We start from the raw sequence: 11867 nt of genomic DNA on the forward strand, positions 1-11867 counted from the left end.
GAACATTCATTATTTGCCTAAGGGTGTATCACTTTGGGTTCTTTCAGTAAATGATCTGCCAGTCCTTAGAGAACCTGCCTGCCTGCTGCACAACAGAGACAGTTTTACAGAACTATGAATTGCAAACTAACTTAAATTCTCCACTTGAGAAATCTTTCAGAAATTCTGCCCTCTGGGGATAGGAACAGGTGTGTTCATTTTGCAGAATGATTTTTTGTTTTACTTTTGCATTAGATTGCTCCTGCTAGTAGTGTTCTTTCTTCTGGCTTTTATATTGTCTCTATTTTACAGTTGTTCCCCCACTTAGTTTAACTTTGTGTAGCCCTGGTGTCTCCACCTTTCTTGACTTACTGTTTCAGCTGTTTACGGAGCTTCCATCAACAGGCTATAAAAGCTGGAGCTAGCCACAGATGCCCCTCAGTAGCAAAGTAATACAGCAAAATGACTTTTTCCTCTGTGAGAGACTGCAAAGGTGACAGATCTTTGTCATGTATACACAATCTTTTTGGTTTGTTTTGTTTCTTCCACTGTTTGTTTTGATAGCAGCACTATCTATGAATGTCAAGCACCCCAAAGAATTAGTCACCTATAACTTATGCTAGTATAACTGTGGTTGCTAAGATGCTGACTTAGTCTAAGAAGTTTGCGAGTTCACTGTCTAGGTTGGTCAGTCTTCACAAGTAGCTGTTTGGCTTTTCAGGTAAGTAAGGGGGGCAGAGATGATAGTGCTTCATATACTGAATGGGGATGAGTCAGAACTCCTTCACCACGGTTGCTTTTAGTTATTAATTGGTGGAAAACTTTTATAAACAAATAAAACGTATGGTTTTAAAGAAAACTTTTAGTTAAGGTTTCAATTAACTTACCTTGATGTTTTCTTTTTAATATTGTCCAGTAATACAAATTTAAATGAATTGTTTATTTCGAAAATAATTAATGTTCCTCATAGTTTTAAGTTTGATACTTGCACAGTGGAATCATTGTTAGGAAGTCACTTGAGGTCACTGTTTAGTCATTAGGAACCTTAAGTTAAGCTCAGATGCTTCTGTATTTTAGCATCTGTCTCTAAGAGGAAAAGCAGTGTTCTTGAAGCACATGCCTAAGTTGCTTTCAATGCTAATAGAGTGCTTCTTTGGTTGAGTTTTGTTACAGTAAGTGCTGAGGTCTTTGGGCCTATGTATGTCTTTCCTTTTTTCAGGTACAGAGAACAGAAGACGTAAGTTCACTTCTACTAGGTAAAAGCAGTCAGATTGAAATCAGCAAAACCTCAAACTCAAGGAGCCGCGTTTTACCTGGAAAGATAATTGTGTGTGCACAACTGTATGCACACAATTTTTTAGAGAGAGTAGCAAGTTTGTGATTTAGTTTGTAGTTCTTGGGGAAAGCAGGAGTAGAATCAGGCACTCTGAGTACATAATCCTAGTCAGGAGGGTTCTAATGTATCAACATTGGTCCTGTCTTGACTTTACATTTCTGCAGTCTTCCTCTTTATTAGAATTTTTTCCCCTCTTACAACATACTGAACATACCTTTTTCTTACCCTTTTTCACTGTTACTTTACACTTTGAAATAAGGATTATTCACTGAATCAGAGTCAAAAAAATGTGTCTATTGCTGCCTCTGGTGAGGCCTGACCACATGTTTCTTTCAGGAGCTGTGGAACAAAATTCAGGTTTTCTTTGATTATTCTTGTCATTTCTTTTTCCTGACATGACCAGCATATTTCTGCCCCCAGTCCTCAGTAGTATTTGTCTCAGAACCCTACTTTTATTTTTACAGTCTGATACCATTTCTCAAGTGGTTTTAATATGACTTTTGAAATGTATTGTTCTGGAGCTTTCCAAATGGAAACTCAAGACTTGTCTCCATTCTGTAGCAGTCAGAGCACCCCTATTATAAAGTTTAGTAAAAGGAAACTTTACAAGAGTAGAAGACAATTAATAAAAGTTAATTTCTATTTAAGTTAGGAGTTGCATTTTAAACTGCATGGTGTCTGTATTGTTTATTATCTGCAGTTGAGACTTACCCGTTTATTTAAATTGACTGATAAATTAGTCTATAATGCTGCCAAGGCAAAACCACTGTTTTCTTGCATCTCAGAATGGAAAATTCTTCATTGTTTCTTATGTTAGTATGTAAGAACATACATTGTTTGTGACATACAACACTTTCTAACTTTGAATATAAACAGTTTGTGCCAGTCTCTTCATGCAAGTGTTGGTGAAGCACTGGATGCTTATGAAGCAGCTCTGGGGGCAGTGATGCAGCAGGAAACTGTTCAGAACATCTGGCTAGAGTAAGTTCTTAAGGGAGGAAAGTACATTAGTCTCAAAGCTATAAAGTGAAGGCTAACAGATCCATCTTTATTCTTTTGTTTTTTTTTTTCCTTCCAGTTACCTTGTTTTTATCAATAGCAAAGTTGTTGGATCCAACAACAAAGTTCAAGAATTCAAGCTTTTTACTGACCTAGTGAACAGATGTCTGGTTACAGTCCCCACACGTTACCCAATTCCTTTTAGTACTGCTGATTATTGGACCAATTATGAGTTTCATAATAAGGTAAAAATGTGTCTGTGGATGATTTTAATTAAACAAAGAGACTGATGATCTTGTTAGCAGGTACCTGTAATTTACTTATTGAATACAGCACCAGTTGTATGTGAACATCGAGAGCTAGGAATCAGTAGAAGAAAAAAGTATCTGAGGGAGAGAGTATTGTTCTGAGCAGAAGACTTAGTAGTGACCTTTTGAATAAAGGGTATGTAAGGCAAAGTGAAACTTGATTATGGCACGCTTTAATACGGTGAATACAGCTTTTAGTGGTAAACTATTCTTCCATAGAGAAAAGGTGAAAGGGAGGGCAGAGATGGATGAGCAAGAGGGGTCTGCATAGCTCTTAACACTGGCAGATGGAAACAGTACTTAAGCTGTTGGTTTTGAGCATAGAAATTACTGTAGTTGGGAAACAAGAGAAATAAAGTAGAACTAAAACCAACTTGAGCACTTAGACAGAAAGCTTATAGAAATCCTGGGTCTTGTTTTGCTAGCATCCAGTGCATTTCTCACACTACTTGCAGAGTAGGACTTAAATATATGGTGTTAGCAACTTGACAGTCATTTTTTACTATAGAAATGTTTTCTGTACCCTTAAAGGGATAAGGTTTGTAGGTACACTCACTGTAGTCATAGCGTTCATAGTTTGTCATTCCATTATTCTTAGCAAAATAAGACATCTATAAAGTGGATTAATGTTTATAATTCAAATTCTACAGGTAATTCTTTTTTATTTGAGCTGCATTCCAAAATCTCAGCATTCCAAAACCTTGGAACGGTTTTGTTCTACCATGCCTGCTAATCCAGGACTTGCACTGAGGTATGTAAAAATACTTGTAATCAAGACAATCAGCTGGTTAGCTACCTTTTTTGTGTGTGTGATATACATGTTTTGCTTTCTGGTGCAAAAGTAAAACTTCCTCCTGTGCCTAAGGCATATTGTGCCTTCTGACATGATCTGAATCTTTCTCGTACTTGACAGGGTTCTGTTCTGTTTACAGAAAGGTTATAGTTATACAGGAATTACCCATCATGTACAGTGCAGAGTTACAAATGGTCAAAGTTTCAAATATGTAGAGAAATGTCAGATACATAGTAAAATCTTGTTGTTACTTAACAATCTCTTTATAGTTCCAGCATAGAACAAATAGACATTAATACACCAGTGTGTAGCAGTGTTACCTTAAGGCTTAACTTGACAATTATTTAGCCAAGATATAACGTTCTTAATTTTGGAAAAAATCTTATGGGAAACAAAAACAGTTAATATAAGCATCACACTGAGTCTTACTTGAACAGTATTTCAAAAGACACTCTTCCAAGATTAGAGAGTGTGTGTTTTACCATCTTCAGCTGCGGTGAACTTATGAACATGTGATTCAATAATTTTGAAAAGTCCCCAGGCACTTACTGTTCTTCATCAACAATGACCCCAAAGAATTTAAAGCAAGACTTTAAATGTGTGTGGTTGGGGGCATGGGGAGAGTGTGACACCTGCCTTGGGCACATCAAGCTGAATGGCTTCATTTTAAACCAAGTTGCGATTCTATCTAGATGGAACTTGCAGCTACCTTAGACAATGTTGCTACTACATGAAATGGGTGAGCAGGATCAACTGAACAGTATCTCCTAGCCACATGACTATAAAACTAATTTGCCTTCTTTCAAATATGTGGTTCCCTTGTGCATGCTAAAAATGGATCTTGCCATGTGCCAAGATGTTTTCTCTCTGGTTTCACACTTCTTAGTATTCTCTGAAAGTATATTTTAACTTCTTAGTTTTGTTTCTGAGAGCATGTGCAGTCAATATTGTATATGGTGGCTTGGGTGTTTTCCTACCTGCAATTCTTGGCTCACATTAGGTATAACATTTTGTGTAATGTGTTTGTATCTTTGGATTGCTTTTCTGTTCCCAGTGATTAGAGCAGTGTTCCTTTCTCATGAATGCCTTTTACAGACTGCTTCTGCAATACTGGGAGGAGAGCAATGTTCAAATTCTGAAACTGCAAGCCAAGATGTTTACATATAATATCCCAACATGCCTGGCCATCTGGAAAATGTAATGCAACAGTCATACATCTGTTTTCATAGATATTGCTTTTGTTTATAAGATTTACATCACAAAGGTAAATTTGACATGTCCTTCCAATTGGGCTTGTACTGGAAGTCTCTCTTTCATTAACTTATTATTGAAACAGTAACTGTTACAAGAGACAAAGGTACTGTTACAAGAGACAAAGGTACTGTCACTTCTTTAAAATGAGAACATTATTTTCTCTCTTGGGAAAACTTATGTGAATGGATATTATGCAGATAAATATGAATTATGTTATTTACAAGTTGTTTTTTTTAATTCAACTATTGACTTCTGTCTCCCCCTCTCTACCCTCCCCTTTATATATCACAATAGCAGTAATCTCCATTATCCAGTGATGCTGAACTGATCTTTTTCTTCAGTGTTTGTTCATAATGGGGAACCACTGAAATGTCTTGCTCATGTAAGGTTGTTTTTAAAAAATGGCTATCTTTATTTTTTCATGTAGAATAACATCATTGGAAGTTAGTCAGTTTCTTCTCAAGGAATTCGTAATTCCATTCCACAGTCAGTGTTATGCCACTAATGGCATATAAAATAATTCAAGAATAAATATTTTTATATATTTCTTTTCCTCAGAGCCATTGCTGCCGAGTGCTTTCTAATGGGACAAAGAGAAGTAAGTCAGCACAACTTCCTAAAATAAATAATTATAATATTTTGTAAAACTTTATTCAAAGCAATGGTCATCTCTTAAACTCAGGATTTCTACGTAGTTGAAATACTGTGTGTAAAAAAACCAAAGCATTTGCCTCAAGTATGATAAATACCTTTGCAATCAAGGTAGCATGGATTGTATTATGACTGCTTGGGCCTACTGTTTTGGTGTATCTTTCCCTTACCATAGGGAGGCTGTGTTCTTCCTTTTTTTTTTTTTTTTGGCCTGGATGAGATTGCTCGTTGAAGTAGAGGGAAGGAAGGATTTTTGTGCTGGAACATGCTAAGGACTATCTTTACAAGCTAAATGTGTGATTCGAGTTTGAGTAGTTCCTGACCCCACCAAAGACATCAGGTCTCCTTCTCCAAAGATAACAAATTCACTTATTTGGTACTTTGGAGAAGGAAATATTTTTAGGACTCTATATACAAATAGAAGAGGCTTTTGGCACAGCAGCTGAGTCACTTTTCAGTCAAACAGAATGGATCTTCCTGGTATTGTTGCTGTTACCTTCAAAATACTTTTCTACCAGTGGAAAGATGTTGCATATTGAGGGGATAATGAGGCCTTGGGTTTGTGTCTCAGCACTTGCTTGTGGTGTTTCTGAGCTGCTGCCACTTTCCTGTATCTTGTTTTGTGTTATTCTTGTAGTGGCTGATTCTCAGCATCCTTATCTCTCAGTAGTCTTTCTGTTGAAACAGTATTTCAGCTTTAACTGATTCATAATGGGTAGCATGACTATTGTTGGACTTGCATATTAAATATTTTCTTTCCCATTGTACTGTCTGCTAGAATGTTTAAAAAGAACACACTGCAAGCAGACAGTTATTTGGCTTGTAAGGTCAAATAGTTCAAAGTCAGAGGTACCAAAGGCATGGTTGCCTATTCAAGCTTAATTCTGTCTCTGTGTTGATGGTTTGGTGTAATCTGTAATTAGTCACAGAGCACTGCTTCAGTCATTGTATTAGATGGACATTTTAAGGCACTGCCTATTGTGAGGCCAGTGACTTAGAAGGTCTCTGGTTTGTTTGGTTAGAAAGTTAGAAAGCTCTATTTCAAATGAATCAAAAGGAGGATCCTTAAAATGAACCAGTTAGAACAAAGGCATAGGTAAAACATCATAGTTGCATTACACCCAGAAGAAATGTGGTGCTTTTCTTCACCTGACTATATGGTATGGAGTAAAATCACTTAAGTAAGCACATGTGGTGCACTTGGGTTTTTGGGGAATGCTTAGTTTGGGGTGTAGTGAGCACTTGCAGCTATTTATGTGAATCAGTGACTATTCCAGATAACTCCAGAAAATGAGTAGGATATTGTTTTAAAATTTAATTGTGATTCAGATTCTGGATTTACTGTTCCTGGAGAACCTTTTATTCCCTACAGAGGTCATGTAAAGGTTTGCTAAAAGAGTATAAAAGTGGCTACAAATACTTAAAATTACAACTCTCTGAAAACCATTTTTTCTTTAGAGTTGCAAAGATGCATACTGATTGTTAAAGCACAGGTAGATAGATGCTGAAGGGAAAAAAGCCTATGAAGGAGTTGCTTTCATTGCAGGGTTGGGGTGGTATGCAATAAGCAAGACCCTGAGTCTATATATTGACTAGTGAAAGAGAATATTCAGTAAGTTGCTTCCTTCCCTGAGCATGTTCCATTCTGTGCAATGAATGAGGCAAGAGTCTTGTGAAGAAAAATAGAATGTCCTCATGTAATTAATCATATGCATACAAGGGTCAGAATTAAGGTCAGACATAAACTTGCCTTTGCTTTTAGTAGCAATTTAATGCTTGACTTTGAATTTTTTTTAAATTAGTGCAAGAGATTTTTGTGCTTCAAGTCATTGATTATGAGTGCATGAAATTGTGCTGACTTTTAATACTTTTTATTTTACAGGTCCATCATTTATATCAGAGAGCCCTTCAGAAGTTACCTCTATGTGCAACACTGTGGAAAGATGTAATGTTTTCTCCTTATGATACAGTTTGAGGTTTCATTTAAATTTTCTGCATATCCCATATCCATAGATGTGGTGATGCTCAAGCTTTGGCTAAATCTTATATCTGCTTCCCCATCTCTTACAGCAACTCTTGTTTGAAGCATCAGGAGGAGGTAAAACTGATAACCTGAGAAAACTAGTTTCCAAGTGCCAAGAGGTTGGAGTCAGCCTAGATGAGCTTTTAAATTTAAACACTTACAGAACAGAAAGCAAGAATCACTGAACGCTGGGTACGGTCAGCCATAAATCCTATTAAATGCCAAAATCAGTTGAATGATTCTTCAGGCTGATCCATGCCTAAGATCTGTGTAAGGCAGATGAGTATTGCTGAGCATACCAAGTCTCCAGTCTGCTTTCCTTGAACCTGGAAACAATTAACATGATCCACCTCTGGAAAAATGAACTTCCTGTCTGGCCTTGCTTCTGGGCCCTGCCAGATTCTCATAACGTCATCTACGTAAGTATAGTTAATCAAAATGACAGACATTATTTTTTTATGTTTTCCTTTTATTTTCTGTTTTTTTTTTTTCTTTTTTTGTGTTGCTGTTCCTGATTCACTTGACACTCTCGCTGATGCCTGAGAGATCTGTGTTTGGGATTAATTTACTGGGCTGTGTTTACAGTAAAAAGCAAGTAGTCCATTTTGGGTTTTTCCTTTTTTAAACCTTTTTTGAGACTTTTTCATTACAGGATTTAAAACAAAAGCAGCCGCTCTTAAGGAAAGTGTAACTGCCGTGGCCACAAGTATGCTTCTTGCACTTGAAGGCTCTAAGAGGGTTGCTTACTGCCCTTTTCTGCATTGGACTCACGGCAGAGACTATTAAACTTGAAGATTAAAGAAACTATTGCAAATGCCAGTGCATCAGAACCTAAGAGTGGTCAATTATGTGCAATTTTTTTGTAAAGAAAATTTAATTTATAATAAAGTTTAACAGTTTAAAGAAAGTTAACATTGATCTGTTTTGTATTGATACTACCTTGTAGTATTACAGGTGTTTTTACAGAGATATTTTCAATACAAGCTGACCTTTTTAAAAAAAAACAACCTGTTGTCTTTTGTTATTTTGATCAAAAGGTAGGCAAATGTGGTTAAGCTGCTTCTTATGGATGTAGAGTAACTACATCTCAATGGGTTTTTCCAACTCTTGCCTCAGGTACACAGTTGTTTGTCCCATAGCAAATATTTGTCAGTAACACCACTTCAGTAACGGAAAGTATATTTTACTGATGAAAATCAGGCCCACTTTTCAAAGTCACTAAATGTACATTGCAGAGAGATACCGTCAACCCACTGAACCAGTGCTGGGACTGTTCATACCAGGCTGGCTTTCCACCTGTTTTTCCATCTGTGCCAAATTATATCAAAAGATTGTTATAGTACCTTTTGCATGTGACTTATGAAGATGACAGTGAACAAGTGGTGTTCATGTTTGAGAAATAGTTTGTGATGTAACTTCCACTAACTTCCAAAACCCTTACTTTCTCTGAATTTACACATGAAGCAGCTCTCTTTAAAGCAGGGAAAAGTGGGAATATCTGGTTTTTGTCTAGGGGGATGGAGGGGTGATCCTGCACCTGAAGTCCTTTTAAGATAATGCTTACATGTAAACATTAGTTATAAGTAAAGACTCAAATACACATGTTAAGGGCCAGGTTTTCCTGCAGGCTACACATCCAGTATTGTAGAAGCTGACTCAAGCCCAGTTTCTTCAAACTTAGGGTGTCATAGAATCGTTTGGATTGGAAAGACCTTTAGCATCATCACGTCCAACAATTAACCCAGCACTGCCATGTTCACCACTAAACCATGTCTTTATGCACCACATCTCTACATCTCTTAAATACCTCCAGGGCTGGTGACTCCAGTTCCCTGGACAGCCTGGTCCAGTGTCTGACAACTCTTTTGGTGGAGAATCCTTTCCTAATCTAAACCTCCCCTAGTGCAACTTGAGGCCATTTCCTTTTGTCCTATCCTCTAGTCCTTGATACTTAGGAGAAGAGACTTGACAACCACCTTGATGCAACCTCCTTTCAGGTAGTTGTAGGAAGTGATAAGGTCTCCCCTCAGCCTGCTTTCCTCCAAGTTAAACAACCCCACTTCCCTCAGCTGCTTGAGATCCTTCTCCAGCTTTGTTGTCCTCTGGACTCACTCTAGCACCTCAATGTCTGTCTTGTAGTGAGGGGCTCAACACTGAACACTGTTCAAGGTGTGGCCTCACCAGTGCCAAGTACAGAGGCACAGTCACTTCCCCTGTCCTGTTGGCCACACTGTTGCTGATTCTGTTGGCCACCTGGGCACACTGCTGGCTCATATTCAGCTGGCACCAGGTCCTTTGTCTCTGGGCAGCTTTCCAGCAACTCTTCCCTAAGCCTGTGGTGTTGCATGTGGTTGTTGTGCAGGATCTGGCATTTGGCCTTGTTGAACCTCATACAATTGATCTTGGCACATTGATCCAGCCAGTAGAGATTCATTTGCACAGCCTTCCTACCCTCAGGCAGATCAGCCCTTCCAAATTAGTGTCATCTGCAGACACACTGAGGGTGCACCAAATCCCCTCACCTCATCCAGATCATTGATAATATTAGAGAACTGGCCCCAACGCTCAGACCTGGGGAACACCGCTTGTGACCGGCTGCCAGCTGGATTTAACTCCATTCACTACAGCTCTTTGAGCCCAGCTGTCCAGCCAGTTTTTTACCCAGTGAAGAGTACACCAGTCCAAGCCATGATCAAGCCAGTTTCTTCAAGAGAATGTTGTGGGGAAACTGTGGTGAAGGCTTTATTGAAGTTCAGGTAAAAAATATCCACAGCCTTTCCTTCATCCCCTAAGCACGTCACCTTGTCATAGAAGGAGACCAGTTTACTCAAGCAGGACCTGCCTTTCGTGAACCCATGCTGGCTGAGCCTGATCACTTGGTTGTCCTGCACATGCCACATGATTGCACTCAAGATGATACACTTCATAACCTTCCCTGGCACCAAGGACAGGCTGACAGGCCTGTAGTTCCCTGAATCCTGCTTTCTGAAGTTCTTGTAGGTGGGTAAATATTTTTTCAAAATTTGTCTTTAGAACTTTGCTGACAAACAATTTATAATTTTCTGCAGCAACACCTAAACTCTTGCAGTATTGTTTTTACTGGGGTATTATTTTACTTACTGTTAAATATAGAAAAGCTTAAACTGTCAAGGGTTACAACACTTTCAGTGCTGTCTTGTACATTCCTTACCTTAGGCTTGTCTTGCACCTTGGACTGGCGCAAGTCCTTTGCAGTACAATGACTTCATAACACAAGGCCTAGTGTCTCTTTCTAAGGAGACCTTAAGTTTTAAATTTTCATCAATAATTATAGGTACTCTGCCTTAATGGATTCTCATGTACTTTGAGATGGGGGAGGGGAACTAAAACCCCTCAGTGTTCCATCTTCCATTGGTCTTAATCCACATTGTTTCAATTAAAATATTCCCAGTTTATATGTGTTGTTTTGACCCAGTTTGGCTTGGCTTGATGGTATGCGAACATGGCTAATCATAATGGGAATTGTTGATTTACGAGCTGGAATGAAGAAGTATGAGGAAGCTGTGTGATTTTCAGAGCAGCACAAACACTTTTTTTTCACCAAGCAAGAAACACAACACAGAACTGCCAGGAAGGATTTGGTGCATCCACAGGTCTGTGGTTACCACTGAATCCTTTCCATGCTCTGTTATTCTGGTAGTTACAAGGAGGGCATTCCATTTAAGAAGCAAACAAGGTGGTTTCTTTCTGTCATTTGCAAAACTTCATTCATCACCAGGAAGAATTAAATTTAACCAAGGGTATTAAATTAATCTAGATACTGGTCTTTTAAATTGGTCATCTCTCCCGAGGACTTCTGTTCTTTGAGAAATGACTTTCCCATTACAGGCAGTAGTGATGGGTAACTGGGAAGGAAGGCTAAACTCAGTCAAGCAAGAGGAAAAATAACTTTCAACATAAAGTTAACATAAACATAAAACTATGCTGCTATTTGTTCTGTGGTCAGAATGGCTACTTTATGAATAGTGATGTGATTATTTGGCCTTTTAAGTCTTTCTGGCAACAAAGTCTAGGTCTTCAATAAACTGCACCAAACCACTGCCACTGCAGTAATTTTCATTTTCTGGGTATTGCAAAGACACAACACGAACAAAACATTCAGCTGCATTTATTAGGAGGAAAAATAAATGTAAACTATTCATTGTTTTGTTTAGTACCTTCAGTGAAGACCTACATGAGGATAATCTCTTTCAGTATTGGTTATTAAAGCGCTCATCAACACAATGATGAATTTGTGGGATGTCATACCATTTGCTTTTCACCAAAGTTCAGTTGTAAGCTAGATTTGTTACATATGTGCTCTCCAAAATGACAAGGTGAAGGCATGTTGGAAAGTAAGTGCAGAGGGAAGCAACAAGAGGAGGCAAGCGGAAAGATTTTAAACAATTATTTAAGAAATTTGGATAGGAAATAATAGGATCATAGAATTATTTGGATTGGAAAGGACCTTAAAGATCAGCTAGTTCCAACCCTCTTGCAAGGGCA

General features: G+C 38.1%; 1 protein-coding gene across 6 annotated transcripts in view; it reads left to right on the plus strand.

Annotated features, from left to right (window-relative positions):
* Positions 1-8255, plus strand: part of ZFC3H1 (zinc finger C3H1-type containing) — a 42146-nt gene extending 33891 nt beyond the window's left edge. For 3 of the 6 annotated variants that reach the window (XM_051611172.1, XM_051611179.1, XM_051611189.1), the window contains exons 29-35: positions 2192-2296; positions 2394-2559; positions 3273-3373; positions 4511-4612; positions 5228-5267; positions 7203-7265; positions 7391-8255. In XM_051611172.1, coding sequence (XP_051467132.1) covers positions 2192-2296; positions 2394-2559; positions 3273-3373; positions 4511-4612; positions 5228-5267; positions 7203-7265; positions 7391-7528 — 715 coding nt within the window. In that variant the 3' untranslated portion in view covers positions 7529-8255. Of the gene's footprint in view, positions 1-47; positions 2297-2393; positions 2560-3272; positions 3374-4510; positions 4613-5227; positions 5268-7202; positions 7266-7390 lie in introns of those variants that run through there. The other 3 variants (XM_051611198.1, XM_051611216.1, XM_051611208.1) reach the window with 3 other exon arrangements.
* The last annotated feature ends 3612 nt before the right edge of the window (positions 8256-11867 follow it).

This window comes from Apus apus, chromosome 1, assembly GCF_020740795.1.
Source record: "Apus apus isolate bApuApu2 chromosome 1, bApuApu2.pri.cur, whole genome shotgun sequence".
NCBI classification, from domain to species: domain Eukaryota; kingdom Metazoa; phylum Chordata; class Aves; order Apodiformes; family Apodidae; genus Apus; species Apus apus.